General features: G+C 41.4%; 1 protein-coding gene and 1 long non-coding RNA gene across 5 annotated transcripts; one reads left to right on the forward strand and one right to left on the reverse strand.

Moving 5' to 3' along the window:
- The first annotated feature begins 1,054 nt into the window (after positions 1-1,054).
- ldlrap1b (low density lipoprotein receptor adaptor protein 1b) lies at positions 1,055-13,678 on the forward strand. 4 transcript variants are annotated; one of them, XM_037240738.1, is made up of 10 exons: positions 1,055-1,295; positions 3,184-3,280; positions 5,463-5,605; positions 6,358-6,470; positions 7,714-7,828; positions 8,233-8,305; positions 9,306-9,404; positions 10,655-10,788; positions 10,906-10,940; positions 12,522-13,678. In XM_037240738.1, exons 3-10 carry the CDS (start codon positions 5,510-5,512, stop codon positions 12,664-12,666), a joined length of 810 nt encoding a protein of 269 aa, XP_037096633.1. In that variant the 5' UTR covers positions 1,055-1,295; positions 3,184-3,280; positions 5,463-5,509; the 3' UTR covers positions 12,667-13,678. The 4 variants fall into 4 exon arrangements, with proteins under 4 accessions (XP_037096633.1, XP_037096630.1, XP_037096632.1 ...); XM_037240737.1 differs by lacking the exons at positions 1,055-1,295; positions 3,184-3,280 and adding exons at positions 4,727-5,295; positions 12,171-12,202 and having other exon boundaries at positions 5,417-5,605; positions 12,522-12,704; XM_037240735.1 differs by lacking the exon at positions 3,184-3,280 and having other exon boundaries at positions 1,057-1,295.
- A 121-nt stretch (positions 13,679-13,799) lies between these two features.
- LOC119115874 lies at positions 13,800-14,455 on the reverse strand. Its single transcript, XR_005096202.1, has 3 exons — positions 14,366-14,455; positions 14,209-14,299; positions 13,800-14,149 (listed from the first exon to the last, which is right to left on the reverse strand). It is a non-coding gene; the product is annotated as an uncharacterized LOC119115874 (long non-coding RNA).
- Between the last annotated feature and the right edge of the window lie 2,080 nt (positions 14,456-16,535).

Consider the following 16,535-nt stretch of genomic DNA (forward strand, 5'->3'; position numbering starts at 1 on the left):
CCTTCTCTGATGTCAGTGATGGGGAGTTACTAAGTGCAAATACTTCACTAGGTTTCTGTTATTTTTCAGCCAACATTTTACTTGTACCAAATGCTCAAACACTTTCAATGCCCAAATACTTTAAACGCAATATGTATACAGAGATCAAAGTAAAACATTTTTTTTTAAATTTTGGATTATTAGATTTATAGTCCAATTTTATTTTAGTTCTTGTTCTTACCTTTACTAAGGATGAAGTCCATGTGGCTCTCCCTTAGTCAAAACATGCTCCTGTAAGATTCCTCCTTTATTCGTTGATCTTCTAAAGTTGCTCCATTTAAAGAGATTATTGCTAGAAATCACAGTCTTCCTTGATCAATCCAATTCCTCATAATGATTGATTAATAGAACTTCATTCATCCCACAGCGGGGAAATTCACTTGTCACAGCAGCGCATATGAGTGCAAGAATAAAACAAGTGCCAACATTTCAAAAAAGGTGGGCCAAATAATTTAATAATACGTGTGGGTATGAGCCTTATAAATAGTCTAAAAAACAAAACAAACAAAAAACACCCAGCTGTGCTGATTTTGGTGCATCAGATAAATTCTCAAATATTTCCAATACCTTCTGCAATGTGCTCTTTGCTCAAGTATTGCGGTTTGGTGCGTTAAATTATCTTTTTCTATGTAATTTTGAGATATCCTACTTTGTGAGCGGCAGTTGAATGCACCTCAAGTTTATCCCCGATTGCGATTACATCGGAGGCGGGGTTTTAATGAACCAGGCTTCCATGTTATAAGAATAACCACCAAAATAACTCATAAAAAATGAGGTTGCCGTTGTGCCAAAGATAATATGTAATGATACAAATTATCCTATAATTAAGTATGGAAAGAATATATAGTTAGTGAAATTGTTTGAAGCAGTTTTTTTATTTAGTGGGTGAGTTTCTTTCCTTAGGAAGCACCGCCCCTCCGGAACGCGAGCGTCACCACTCCAAGCGCTCTACTCACGTTTCTCTACAAACGAGCGTCACGCATATTATCAGGTCAATTTGCATATGTAACACCGCCCAGGGGGCAGAGCATGTTGATCCACTGTCGATCGAACAACCGTGCGGCAAACAGATAAGAAAAGTTCACGAGGGCTGCTGTTTCCAAACAGGCAGGGTGTTTCGACACAGTGCACGGCTTGACGGGGGTTTGCCCCACTTTTACACCGCAACATGGACGCTTTGAAATCCGCTGGAAGGGCGATAATCCGAAGCCCCAGCATCGCCAAACAGTCATGGGGAGGCGGCGGCAGGCATAAAAGTGAGTACGATGTATTTTATCCTCTGCAGGAAAAGAAGGGGCCAGCTTGTGCTAATTTGGCTACACGAAGCTAGCAGCAGATAAAGGTCTACCGGCGCGTGCCTTAAATGTCACCATTCGCCAGCCACACTTGTTGGAGCAACTTAAAAGTCAATGTGGCGGGCGGTATAGAATAAAACTCAAGTTGCCAATTAAAGTCGGAAGCGTGTACATTCAACGCTCTGAACTTGACTTGGACTCTTGACAGCAGCGCTCCGCATCTCCATAATGGACACTCGGAGAGAGTCGCGCGTGTAAAATGACACTGACCATCCGAATGTCTCACTAGTCAAGTATCGTCTAATCTTTGTCCAAACGTGAAGATGTAACAGCGGGAGTCGTCCGGTGGTTTTGTGTGAAAGAAAAGCTGGTGTTGTGTGCCACGTCACGTCTGAGATTTACAACAGAGGTGTACAGGCTTGAATTAGTGGTCGTATTTTCCGGCAAAGCTCTACAATCCATTCCTAGCAACCCACTGTTGCTAGGCGATGCACTATGCAAAACAAAAATTAGTCTGTGTGAAGTCTTATTCAGTCCGAACTGTAATTCTTGGCTTTAATCAGCGTGGAAAGCACTTTTGAGATGTGCACATTCTCGGGTCAGCATGCATGATGTTTTGCAGGATGAGAATGTACATTGCTGCCTCCAGTGACAGGGATGTGTCCCCATCATGACCTCCCACCTCATCGTGTGGGGGCGATGCTGGCATGGAGCTGTCTGTCACACGTGCCACACAGTGCAATCAATGCTTTGTTTCAATGATTAGAGTGATGGATCCTCAGAAGTTGGCATAACTGAGCATCCGCATCCATGTTAGAGCACCACATATGGTGTACAAATCTGCTTTGCCAATGCTTGTGTATTCCCAGAAGATCTGGAAGACAACCAAAGCAACTAGATCAGTTTAATCCCCCCCCCACACACACACCACCACCATGATTTTAACTGCAATTATCGACTTGTTGGCATTTGAATGAAAATGAAGTCATGGATCAGAAAGAGACCGGCAGGCACGTTTGCCATAGTTAGAAATAATTAATGAAAGCTCCTTCAGCCATGTGTCCAGCCATATGGTCAGTGTGGTTTTTAGCCCCTTTTTCTCAACAATATGCTGGTTGGCGAATTAAAATTAAAAAAAAAAAAACCCCGGCAGACTTTAAACAAATCCATCGATCACCCCTTTATTTGTTCAGCTTCAATGTGCCAAGTTAAACACAAGTGCAGCCATTAAAGTGGTTCCGTTTATTGCTGTGATGCTTTCAATGGAAGTGGGGGTGGGAGGATGTCTCACATGGCTTAACTGAGATTGGCTGGCTTTGCTAAGCTTCACAACTAAATCTTAAAACGGGTCCTTTTGAGTACTCACTTATTTTCAACTCTCAGTTATGATTCTCCGTGACAGACTAAACACTCAAAAAAACCTTAACTAATAACAATTACATCCTAATCGTTTCTGACCTCCACTTCGATTCGCTTGTTTGCATATGAATGTATAATGGCCAACAATACGGGACTCTTTGTGGCACAATTAAAAACTTTTCTGTTTATGCCTCCGGGTGTGTTTCTTTGTGTGAGTCGGAGGTTTCTAAATTAATCACTTGTCCTAATTTGAATGGAATAATGCTGGGATATCTTTTGCTTTGTTGGACTGAGATGGGATGATGCCATCTCAGCACAGTTTGCTCAAATGAAAAGAGAGAAATATTGTCCCTGGTCCAGCACAAATCATGCATTTTCACTTTCATGACATATTGCTGAGGTCTGATCACTCCTATTTAAGTGCACTTGCCTGGATTCAAAATGTAATCAATAAATTGTAGCTCACATCTCTTCTCATCTTTTTATTCAGGCTTGCAATGTTGAGTTGATGTTCTCAATAGCGTCACGTGGGATGGCTTACCTGGTGAGCAATTGGCTTGCCAGTTTGGCTGCGACACGTTGCTGCTGTAAGCCGCTTGAAAGCTCCACCGATTCAATAAGTAGTCAGACGACCAGAAATGTTCCATGATTTACACTGATCAAATGACAAGTGGTTTTTTTTTTTTCTATATTTTATTTACTTCATATATGTCTGAGTACTTCATTTACTTGAAGCGCCCCTCTCCACACCAAAACGACCTTGCTCTGTTAATTTCCCCCCCCCCCCCCCCCCCCCCATCAAGGTATTAAAATTCCAAACTCGAGGGCTCATTTCACCCCTAATACGAAAGATATTTTTTCCTCTACGTGGTTACTTTAACTTTCATAGCGGAAAAAAAAAGACAATTCATTCCTATCTGGTGAAACTAAATCAGAAGAAGTATAAAAAAGAAACAATGTTGCAGTGCTTGGGAATCATTTGGTGGCCCCATTTCAACCCCTTACACTGAGTGCCAAGCAGGGAAGAAATGAGTACCATTTTTAGAGTCTCTGGTATGACCCGGCCGGGGTTTGAACCCACAACCTCCCAATCTCAGGGCGACACTCTACTACTAGGCCACTGAGCTGCTGAGCAATTGTCTGACAAAATTTAGGAAGAGCATAACCTCTATTTAACGGAAGGATGACTCACCCAGTGTTGCGGTTGTGTAATGGTTCAAAAGGAACTTGAATTTCACAACAAATGTTGCCAAGATAGCATAATAATCGTGAGAATTGTATTTTCGTCCTACTGCAGATGACAATTTCTTTTGCTCTGTATCAGGCCATTTGATTGTGCGTGGAGCCGCTGCCCGCCGGTAAAAGAGGATCAGCCTTTGGCAGAGCCGCAAAGAGCCCGAGCCAGTACAAGACCACCCGGCCATCTTAACCGGTCTCCAAACATGATTGCTAGAGCAAAGCTTGGTGTTTTTCCAAGTCTAGTCCCTAAACACGATCCCTACTAACTAACCACTGAGCAAACATGACCCCCATCACGTGTTTGTTCGCTTATTTCACGCAGGCGAGCAATGCTCACTGACCAGCCGAGCACCGCTCCAACCAATAAGCCTTTCAAGTTTGCATGAATGCAAATGTGACCAATATGAGCATGGTTATTATCGTTCCGCATGAAGCAGCACACATCTAAAATTAGAATCCAGGATGTCATGCTTTATAAAAAGCCGTTTGATCACGCTTTAAGATACCTCCTCCGAGATGGGATCTTGTTGTCGTCAACATTTCTTTCATGTTTGCTGGACTCCTACTGTGTCAATAGGTTTGATCTATTCCTTCATGCGGGGATCAGTGGAGTCCCCAGACTCTATTGTCAAAGTGAAACGCAGCTCTTGGAAATTGGGGATTTTTTTTGAAATATAAGCTTGGATATGTAAAACTGAACAGCTTTATCTACAATACCGCAGATATGATTTTTGCGGCCAAAATAGGACTTGTTATGTTTTGATATTATTCAATATTTTGGTTAATGGTTGTGCTATTCTGCAGGACACCTTATAGTTTAATTTTGAACGATTTGAGAATAAAATAAACGTTTTGCCTGATCACTCACTCAACTGTATTAGCCAAAATATATATTTTTTAATAATTATATCTCGCTGCAAATAATAATCGTGATGAGTGCGCTATGGTCTACTAGCTGCTAAGGAATGGTCGGTGTTTTTATCTGTCAAAACTTTGCAACCACATTGATCCATTGAAGATGTTTAAGGAGTGGAATTGGATGATTTTATAAAGAGAGAGAGAGAGGTGGGGGTGTCACCTCATTTTTTTTTTTTTTTTAATTAATCTGAAAGCAATTTTCTGCATGGATTGTCACTGTTAAAATATGACCATGATCATATTGTGTGAAGAGAAAACCCAAATGGCAGAGAGCCAGCGTAGCGTATTTAATGCAACTCATCTTACACAATCAGCCTTTTAAATGAAGCAGTTTGTTGATGTATAGCCAATTATCGTTCGAGCTGCGTCTGATTCAATCAATTCATGTTTATCGTTAATGTCTGTGTTACAACGCACGTTCGGAACCTTTTCATTTGTACAACACGTGCTAAACATCCCCTTAGTTAAATGAAAATTACTTTGACGATCAAATGATCTGATCCATTTGTTTGGATTTTCTCCCGCCCATTAAGAAATGTGAATAACTCTTTCTAAGGTAAATGGCTGAATTGACATTGCGTGGTGTCCCCTTGTCTGTTTTTCCATTTGCAGAGCTTCCGGAGAACTGGACCGACACGAGGGAGACCCTTTTGGAGGGCATGGTGTTCCAGCTCAAGTACCTGGGAGTCACAATGGTTGAGCAGCCCAAAGGAGAAGAGCTGTCTGCGGCTGCTGTCAAGAGGATAGTGGCCACTGTGAGATACCCACACACCTCATGAAAAGATCAACATGAACCGTTTGATATCGTTTTTGGAATTCTCATCCAGATGGCTACTTGTCAATACTTCCTTGACTGACACTGATATGAAAATGGACATTGAGTACCGTAATTTTCGGACTATAAGTCGCGGTTTTTTTCATAGTTTGGGTGGGGGGGCGACTTATACTCAGGAGCGACTTATATACATATATATGTTTTTTTTCACTTTTTTGGGCATTTTATGGCTGGTGCGACTTATACTCCGGTGCGACTTATAGTCCGAAAATTACGGTATATGGCTCAGTTGGCCTCATCGTGATAGAAAAGGCTTCATGTTATTGGATCTGGCAGCTCAAGGGCATCATTTAGTTAGTGCTGAGAGAATAGTGGAATCACAATGATGTATGAAGAAGAGGAAGAAGGATTGCTGCAAAACTACCACTGTTGCGACATCATTGAAGGGGATATTCAGGATCTAAATGGGGTTAAATCGAACCTAACCTAATCTGGCAGCTTTTAGCCAGAACTAGTCTTTTGCATCCGCTCTGAAGGAATTTATTAAGAGTCTGGAGTCATTTTAGTTGGCCAGCCGTCTCGGGGAATGTTAACCACTCTTCTGAGTTTGTGGGTAATGTTTCTTACTGTGCTTGAGTGCTAATGGTGGCGCCTACTTTGTTTTGTCTGACAGCTCCTATTGTAGTCCTATATCTGAAAAATGTGCAAAATACATTTTGTTTTGTCCTTCAGGCCAAAGCCAGTGGAAAAAAGCTCCAGAAAGTCACACTAAAAGTCTCCCCTCGCGGGATCATCCTTTACGACAGTGCCTCCAACCAGCTCATAGAAAACATTTCCATTTACAGGTCAGTTCTCTGTTGTCTGTCATGTTAATGATTCAACTGGGCAAACCCGCTTATTGAATCCTTACTGTCCTAGCTTGACTTCAGCTTGTTCATCACATTCCTGAAGTCTGCCGTCACGGGATTGTTTTTTGGGTTAGAAAGAGGTGTGCCGCGCAAGTGTGTGTGTGTGTGTGTGTGTGTGTGTTTCTGTCAGCACGATAGCTCGCTCTTGCCAGGAAGCAACACAGCGACTGCATGTCTGAGCTTTCATGCAGGTGTGACTGACTGACTGACATGCGCACAGTCTGTCACACCCGAGTGACGCAGACATTCTTACAATTGAAACCTTTTGCCTGCCTCAGCCTGCATGACCTTAGTTGACCTCAAGCTAAACAGTCATGCATACCCAAATCACATCCCAAGTTCCATTTAAATGAGTCAGCATGAGGAGAGTTAGGTCTGGAATATTCCCTTCACAAAGATTATTTATTATTATTATGATTATTATTATTGTCATTATTGTTATTATTATTAACAATAATAATTTTATTATATATATATATATATATATATATAAAATATTATTATTATTATTCCCTTAAATGTGACCATTAATATCCACCAAGCTGCTGTGGCTGGATTTACACCGCGTGGTTCAAGTGACACGATTGAAATATTTTTCTTCACGAATAGACTATTTGTAAATCCAGCCTCGGTGCAATTGACAGCAAAGCCTTCATTTTTCTCGCTATGTGGCAGGATGTTAATGCCACAGCTTTGCACAATCTATATTAAATCTGCTCCGTGCAGTGGTGCTGGTCCTTTTCCAACATTTCACTCATCAAGGCAGCCTGAGAAACATGGCTGAAGAAGTACTTGAAGCAATCTCTTCAACGGGATGTGAAAACATAAAGCAGTGTGCATCCACCTTGCCGTCTCGAGTTTTACTGCTTTAATATTCTCTAGGAAGTTGGGTGATCAATAAAATTAATTGATCGGACTCTTAGACACCCAATTTCCCAGCGCCCTCATTGCAAACACTTGCCAGTAAATCTCATGCTGGCTCGCTGCGATTCTTGCTGCCAACTTTTTTTTCTTCTTTTTAGCTCTTATTGATTTCAAATTTGCATATCTTTAGATTCACCGCGATGACTTTGGGATCAATTTACAAATGTACACTGAGCTCCTCTGACAGCCCAGGAGGGAAAACAAACACTGGAATAATGAATCTTCCTCCACCCTTTTCATTTTGCTTCCATTTCAGAATATCCTATTGTACGGCGGATAAGATGCATGACAAAGTGTTTGCCTACATCGTCCAGAGCCAACACAACGAGGCACTCGAGTGTCACGCCTTCCTTTGCACCAAAAGAAAAGTGGTAAGCAATTAAGACATATGATGAAAGAAAAAAAAATAATACAGATAGCAACCGACCTTGTTGTTTCTTTGACAACGTGCAAAAACATTCAGTCACAATTGGGGAAAAAAAAAAAATGGTGGGTGAACATGAAGGGGGAGGATAGCTTATCATCATTCCTTCCTTCCCTGGAGATTTCCACGCAAGTGAACCTCACCCTCTTCCTTCCCCTCACTAATTTAGTTCTCACCACATCGTGACTTGCCGTTTCTCCGGCGCATTCCATTTGGATTGTTTAGCTCTGTGCATTTGTCCGTTTATTATGTAATAGCTGTCGTTTGTCTTCCTTTCTTCATTTCCCTCGCGTGTGTGTGTGTGTGTGTGTGCGTGTGTGTGTGCGTGCGTGTGTGCGCTTCCTCCAACAGGCGCAAGCAGTAACCCTAACAGTGGCACAGGCTTTCCGAGTGGCATTTGAATTCTGGCAGGCTGCCAGAGAAGGTATGCATGGTTTCCTCGACGACACGAGCAGTGTGTGACGGATGAGCGGAAATGCCTCTCATCTCACCCTGCCGCCTGCTCGTGTTTTTTCTTTGCCTTTTCCTCCAACTTATCGAGCTTCATTGTTTCTTATTGATATTGCATTGCGCAATCCGGCAAAGGTGGGCAGACTCGTATTAATGTGCCATTTCCCTTCTGTATCGAACACAGCCTAGCAGGAGATTTGTGGCATTACATATGGTACACAATAATTATTTGATGAAGGTTTCATAAAGCGAGTGCATGTGCAGGCTATCCAAGACAATCAAAATTGCTGCGCGCTCCTTCTTGTTCCTTTCACATAGCTCAGCAGAACATTCTTGTCATTCATTGATTGCATGTCACCATGAAGGTGGCAGATTTGTTTCAGCATCACCACTTCTGCCTAATTTGCATCTTTAGCAAAAAATTCAATTCCCGCTAGTTTTAAAACACGTGAATGGCGGTAGAATAGTCAGCCAAGCACTCCTGGCAGTGGCACATATGACAAGCCAGCCATATTTGCTTTGAAAGCTCAACTACTCCACTAGCATACATATTAGTGTACATATTTGTAAGGAGAGCAAATTAAATGGGAAGGGAAAATATGATGACGTTGGGATAACAATGAGTGGATTGGTTGTTATTCTCGATGGGTCTCTCGGTGCCCTTCCCGCTTGTTACGTTGAAATGCTGCAATCACCATTGAGTGATTATTTTTTGCAGTCCACTGCCTCGTCATTCAAGCGGGTTAACTTAATTAGGCTAATCTTATCAGCCAATTGCTCCTGCTTATTTGTTCAAACATAAGCGCTTTGGAAGATGAATGAATATTATTGTATGTGTGACTGGTGGAACATTCGATTTTTTTTTTTGCAACGACAATCAGCCCATTGTTCCAGCTTTCCTGTGTCGAAGCCCACTGGCCTTTTCTATAACTGCACTCTGTCTCTTTCGACCTTTTGTGTTGCTGCACACGCAGAAAAGGAGAAGCAAGTGAAGTCGGGTTCAGACGGCCAAGGAGTCAACGGCGCCCAGTCCGACAGCTCAACCAGCCTGAAAGCAGGAGGAGGAGGAGGAGGTCAGTCATGTCACCTAACATCATGCCATCTGGAACAAATGTTGCCTTTCATTGTGCCCAGAGTTGACATGACAGCTTGGGGCTTCATTGTAATGACAGTGAACATGGTGATATTGGGCGTGGCTTTCTTTCATTTTCAATTGTACGGCTGCAGTTTGTTTACAAACCACTGGACGTTGACCTCGTTGTTTACACCGAAGATTCTACTCTTCATGCCTCGTTATTGACATCTCATTGAGCTTGGCGTTTTTCAAGGCATCATTAGCTGTGTTTTATTTGTTTTTCTAACTGAGATAAGGCATGCCCTGCACACACCCGTGTGTGCGTTTCCTGTCACGTTGCTAACATCAAATATTAACTGCTCCCCTTTTCTCTGATCCATTCCATAAGGGAGGGGTCGGCTTGATGCGAGTCCAGGAGCATCTGACATGGGCTTTGTAGTCAACCTTCCAGCCAAATGGCCCCGAGCTAGAATGGGATGGCTGCAATCTGTTCTGACACTTTATTTGGGAAGAGTGGGGGCAAATGTAAGCCCATAGGAATTTGTTTTTTTCTTTAAGGGCAAAAGAGGCATTCGGTGATGTGCCTGACACGGTGTCGTTGTAGAATCAATTCTCATAAATACAATCGGGATCATTTGAACATGCCTCTCTGTTTGTCTGGCCCAGATTGAGGACAGCTCAGCATTGGAACCATTACAAGGTTATATTTATGCCCCCCCCCCCCCCCCCCTCACTCTGCCTGATCACGCACGCAGCAGGTCACCGAGTCAGTGAGACTGGCGCTCGCTGGTGCCACGAAATAGGATCTGCTCCTGGCAACTTAATAACAGCCCTCTGACGTACACCCACTTTAACAAATTACTGATCCAATCATCAATAATACCTTCAAAAGGGGAGATTTCTGTCAATACTTTGGAAGGTCACCTTCACCTCGTATGTTGTGACTTTGAGATCGCAGCAATGGTACAATGGCTTATGTCAGTGTTCTCGGGAGACGTCGTTTGTTCCAAGAGTGCTCAAGTATTAGGCTTGACAATTATTATTGACACACATTCATCAGCCGCCAAGCGCTTTTTACATCATGCACAGATGGTAAGACACATTAGGCACTTCATAAGAACAAGTGGACCTTAATGAATGAAGCATCAACAGGATTTTTGAACACACGCTACGGTTGCATGTATATTAAGAAAATAAATAAAAATACACTTGTTAATGATGTCAAATTGTCCTTTTTGTGTTTTGCAGAGGTAGCCACAACCAAACTCCTCGATTTGGCAGAAGGGGCCAATGTAACGTTGGTCCACTCAGGAACAATGCAAATGGATTTGGATTCCTTTACAGTGCATAATCATGCCACTGAGAACAACAACACAGTATGGGTAAGACACTGGGCCAATGTTCTGTACTTGCAGAAAGAAGAAAAATCCTGCTTTGATTAAGAAATACATCATGACGACATAAGATGATTTTGACATGAACTTCCCTGTGTCTGTTAGGAGCTTGAGGATGGTCTGGATGAGGCATTTTCAAGGTAAACAATCTTTTTTATTCTTTTTTTAAATCAATGAAAGCAATACATACCCTGAAGGTGTTAGTTTTGTTCATAGTTTGTTCGGAGGGAATTGAAGACGGTTTTAGCAACTTCATTCCTTCTTTTTAGCTGTGAAACTACCACAAATGCAATTCAATATTCTAAGGTTATTTTATGATAAATATATATTTTTAAATATTCTGTGAATTAATTCAATTCTACAAGCAAACTGAAGACTTTAAAACCACTCTTTGAATTGTGACTCCTGGTTTGCAGTTAGTTTTGTGGTTGTTGTTCTACTCCCACCTAGTGGTAATAACTGCATTTTGTTATGTTTGAACTGGATTTGCACTAAAGGTCAAATGCCCACTTCCGATCAATAATATTCTTTTGTTCGTTTGTTTTTGCCCGAGTGGTTGACATGTCTTCATTAGTTCTGAGTTTCTATATATTCCATATATTTTTTTCCCACCTGTATGCTGCCATGATGCCTTTGTTCAAATGATTCTACTCGGGAGCTAAAATTGGAATCAAGCAGTGTGAAATGGACATTTTCCCAACAGTCTCGTGTTTCCTTGCTGTTGTTTATGATTGATTGGAATGGCTCCAGCGGGTATATGCCATCCATAAAGTAATCTGAGTCGAGGTGTGATTGACTGACTATTTTAGTGTGCATGCGTGAAGGAGGGATGTGTTACAGTTCATCCCAACAAGTACCCGAGGCAATTTGTGCTCTGTTATCAGATGATTATTTTTTCCTCCACACTGTAATTACACCCCAACATCATAAATCTCCACTCTCCGTTTAATGAGAATGCTCCGGGCATCAGCATTATAGAGCTATTCCCTAATTGAAGGCTGCTTTAGGGACTGCCTGGGTAATGTTATCGATTAAAAAGTTGTTTTTTTGAAAGTTGTTGTTGGTGTTGGAGTGTAGGAGAAAATTGCACTGGAGCTACATGGACGAACGTTTTATTCATTCCATTGCAGCATTAGGGTTGATGAAAATTGTAGTTACCCACCTTCTCCACTAGAGAGCGTAAAAGTGCATGAAATGAAAAATCTGTCCTCGACTGTGCACATATCTGATTGACCAGAAATGTTGAATTTTATGCAACATTTTTGATTGGCTGTTCCATCCAACCCAGTGAACAATTTTCGACATTATTTAGACATACTCTTGGATAATTTTTGCTACCGCTGACTTGTGATATTTGCCCCCCTTTCCAGCCGCAGTCTGGATAGCTTTGAGTCCTGCTCAGGTAAAAATATCATTTACTGGATGGAGTGGGATCCACCTCATTACCCGCCCGCCCCATGTTATTAGATTCATTCCAACATGCCATCAACCATTCGCACTGCTCAGAACTCGTGCAGCGAGACAAAATCGAGTCATCATACGTTGTCATCTGCCTGCTAAGCAATCACACTTTAGCCATTAACTTATTGCGGACATGAGTTTTTTTTCTCCCCTTTGTAGGCATCATATTTGAATGTGCCTCCAGCTCATCTTTACATCCCTATGCTGCATTCTCAGTATGTCGTATGCAATTTTAATCTCGTCCTTGTGTGTCCTCCCAGACTCGCTGAGTCTCGCACTAACCCCCAGGTCCTGGACATTGGGGTAAACCCTCAGGATTTTACCACTGATGAGTGCCTGTCCCCGGGCAAATGGGACCAGGAAGACGCAGACTTCCCAGCACAAATAGACTCGCCGGGGTTCTAATGGAAAAAGCCTCCGCCCAGATGGATTGGCAGGGGAAAAAGACGTTGGCCGCAGCCCGTCGCCTCCCCCTGATGTTCAGACTGGCAGCTCTCAGGTGCTTCTGCATCTACTCAACCAGAAGTTGACACGAGCAGGCTTTGCACTCAACAGGCCAAAGCAATATAAAATTCTGAAAGCCGTTTCTTTTCTACAACAACCTGCAGTCTTTTGATGTAACACTCTTGCATCTCCATTCACGGGATGTATTGTGCTTGTATGTTTTTTTTAAACATCACGCTTGTTAAGAAAGGAGTTTGCGACAGCAGGTCAATGTCTAAGCGTGCTGTCATTGTTACTTTTACGGATGGAGATGTTTCAGTTTCACTCAAAGTCACCAAAAGACCAATACACACTCATTTTTGGGCAAAACTCAATTTACTACCTGTGTACATCAAGGGCAATGTGAGCTTTAAGGAAAAGTATGAATGTGTGTGTGTGTGTGATGAGAAAAACAAATGACAATCCTATCTTTTTTTTCCAAATGCAAAATCTATTTTTGCACTGTGCATGTTTCCATGTTTAAAAGCACATCTTTCATGTGAGGAAATTCAAAATCTAAATTATTTATGCTCACTCATACCTTGAATACAGTACTTTTCTTCTCCACATTATAAACACTTGTAGCGTTTAGAAAGCTGCTTAAATTGACCCTAAGAATCAACCACACAAACATGTTGGTGGAAAACTGAAGTCTTCATATTTACAATGATTTATGAAAAAAAACATATATTTATCTGATTATAATTCTTGTTGGCTTTATTATTTTGTCCTTCAGTTTGCAAACCCCAGAAGCCATGTTACATTTAAACAGCACCATTAAAAAAAAAAGGATTAGAGGGAATGTATTCAATTGGTGCATTGGTTTATCTTTGGGGTTCACGCTTCAGTGTTATTTTTGTACCTTTTTGTTTCATGTACGACTTTAACTTAACAGATTTACATTAAGTCTCAATAAAGTATGTTTGCTTATGTACACTTGTTCCTGCATCGTAAACTCTTTTTAATATTCAAGGTTTTTTAATATAATTAAAAAAAATTTCAATAGCATTTTATTACGTATTCAGCATTTAAACTAAAAATGTAAAAATGTGCAAAAAAATCACAATTCCAAGTGCAACATTTCTCACAGTAAGTACAAAAACACGCATTACTTAAAGTATATGTAACAAAGTTTAAGCAACGGTAAAACAGCAAACATTAAGATGCTCAAAAAGCTATGTTGCTTGTTTACTGAACTGTATAGTAATTTCGACATCAAAAATATCTGCTAAAGCATTTAAACATTTAAACACGACATGCATTTAGTTGAAAAACACTGCAAACATGTAACAAGGGCAACCATCACAACAAATATTCAAATCGCCTCTGCATCCCTGAGTTCTTGCTCTGCCATTCAGCCAGGGATATTTTCCTTCCGCCTTTCCTTAAGCGTACCTTGTACATCCTGAAGGCAAATGCAATTGTCATCAATAAATCTACGTGTTCTAAAAATAACAACAGCACCTGCATGTGAGGTCAGAGGGATGTTGCCACGGTCTTTCCGAAGACTCGTAACCCACTTGAGCCATAAGACCTTGCATTTCACCGACGGCATCTTTAGAAAAGACATCAGCATGATTAAATCCTGCAAAAGTAACACAGCACGGTAATCTGACATTACCTTGATCCGCATTTGAAGCCTCACTGACATGTTTGTGAACCAACCGGACGTACATCCTTTTCTCTTGCTCCCAATCTTTAGAGACTTTACTGGTACTGGGTATTGCAACCTCTTCTTTGTCATGATCCTGTGGGCTATCTGAACCACCTTCCTCCTTTCCAGACGCAGATGATTCTAGAACGGGGGAACCGCTATTCGACACCTCCACGTTGAAATTTAGAATTGAACTCGAGGTTGGTGGGGACTGGAGCGATGGAGTAAGGCACATGGACGAATAACCATCATCTGTTCCATTAGGATCAGCATCTTTAGAGAGACGCCAGCTATCCTGAGCAGAATCGTCCACTCTTTGCTGTTGAGAGGCAATGTTGAGAGGCTGGAATTTAAAAGGAGCGAATGGCTCGGGAGCTGTGTTAGGACATCTCTCAGCAAATACTGCCTTTCCATATTTTGACAAGGGTTGAAGGTGCTTGAAAGGGGTGCTCTTGCTCGACATATTTTTATCCAAGTCTGTTGAATAAAAAGAAAAAAAAATACATTTCCGAATTCCACCCATACAATCAACCAACCTTGTAAATACAGTTTGTATTTCTTACTTATGTAGCGTGACACAAAAACGCAAATGTATGCTTTCCATTTATCTTGGGACATTTTTTCAGGATCTCATTGTATTAGTCCTATAATTTCTACAATTAATTTAGCCTTAATGCTGTAAATTATTTTTTTTATTTTTCCTTGCAGGATGCACCGACTTGAACACTGCACTAAGGCTTGCTCTCATTGGTGATTCAATTCATGTTTATTTTTGAAAAATCATGCCTTTTTTTTTTTTGCGATCTTCTTAAAAGTGAATTTTTGATCAGTTTTGGTCAGAACATGACTTCCAAATACATAGTCAGCCGGGTGTTAATTGAAAAATCAAACTCGAATGGCTGGCACCGCTTTAGCTTTGCGCTAATGGCGTCGATATTAGATTCAAGAGTTTCAAGAGATGGCAAACTATTTGCAAGCACAGAAGCTCAGTTAAGTTCAACTTACACGATGTTGACTCGCTCAACACTCAAAGTGACAAACCGCAAATGCACAGTGTGCAGGAGACAAAATACATACCTTGCGTGCAGCGGGACACAGTTGCATTATTGTTGGCTCGTGAGTGAACGATTCGTTTAAAAGAACGGATTTCTTTCAGTGAGCGAGAGTGGAAGTGATTCGTTCTGTTTTCAGTTCATATGACTTCAACCAGTAGGTGTCGGTAATGCGCATTGAAGCTGATGCCACCTCGCTGTAAAACAAAACGAAGAAGAAAATGACGTCACTTCCCGTTTACGAACGAGTCGTGAAATGCATTTCCCGTTCATCAACTGAACGGATCTGTGAGTGAACGGGTCAGTGAGTGAGTGATTTGCATTTCCAGTCCATCGCGAGAACGGATCAGTGAGGGAATGAATCCGGACTTTCCCGTTCGCGAACGAGTCAACGAGTGAGCTGCCTGCCTTCCTTCCTTCATTGCTTGCATCAACGGATCAGTCAGTGAAGGTGTTGCGTCTCCCTCCTGGCGTGAACTATGTAAGTCAGAATGTCGATTTTGCCAAGGAAAGAAAGAACCACTCACTGAAACACTACTTCTTTTGTGCTTTGTTTTCTCCAAGCTAACGGCTAACTTTATTGCATGAAGGGATGCAAAAACGGGGAGATGATGCTTCTCTTTGGGTCATCTTGATTTTATAAATTAAAATGATCGTGAGCAGCAGCGGAGCCCCATTTAAACCCCTTACACTGAGTGCCAAGCAGGGAAGAAATGAGTACCATTTTTATAGTCTGCGGTATGACCCGGCCGGGGTTTGAACCCACGACCTCCCAATCTCAGGGCGGACACTCTAACACAAGGCCACTGAGCTGGTAGACGCTGTAGTATAGTGGTATAGAATAGATCTTTATTTGTCATTGTCACATTTACAACGAAATTTAAAACACTTTAACAGTAAAAAATTTTTTTACAACACTTATAGTACTTTTTAAATAACGTGTATGCATATACACGCCTAAATATTGTTATCCAATATATCTACTGCAATTTCACATTGGATTGATGGTTTTAAGTTTACTTTTAATGTTATTATTTTGAATGAACATTTATGTTAAAACTTGTCTGGTGTTTTATTCCTTGTTC

The sequence above is a fragment of the Syngnathus acus genome, chromosome 22 (assembly GCF_901709675.1).
Source record: "Syngnathus acus chromosome 22, fSynAcu1.2, whole genome shotgun sequence".
NCBI lineage: Eukaryota > Metazoa > Chordata > Actinopteri > Syngnathiformes > Syngnathidae > Syngnathus > Syngnathus acus.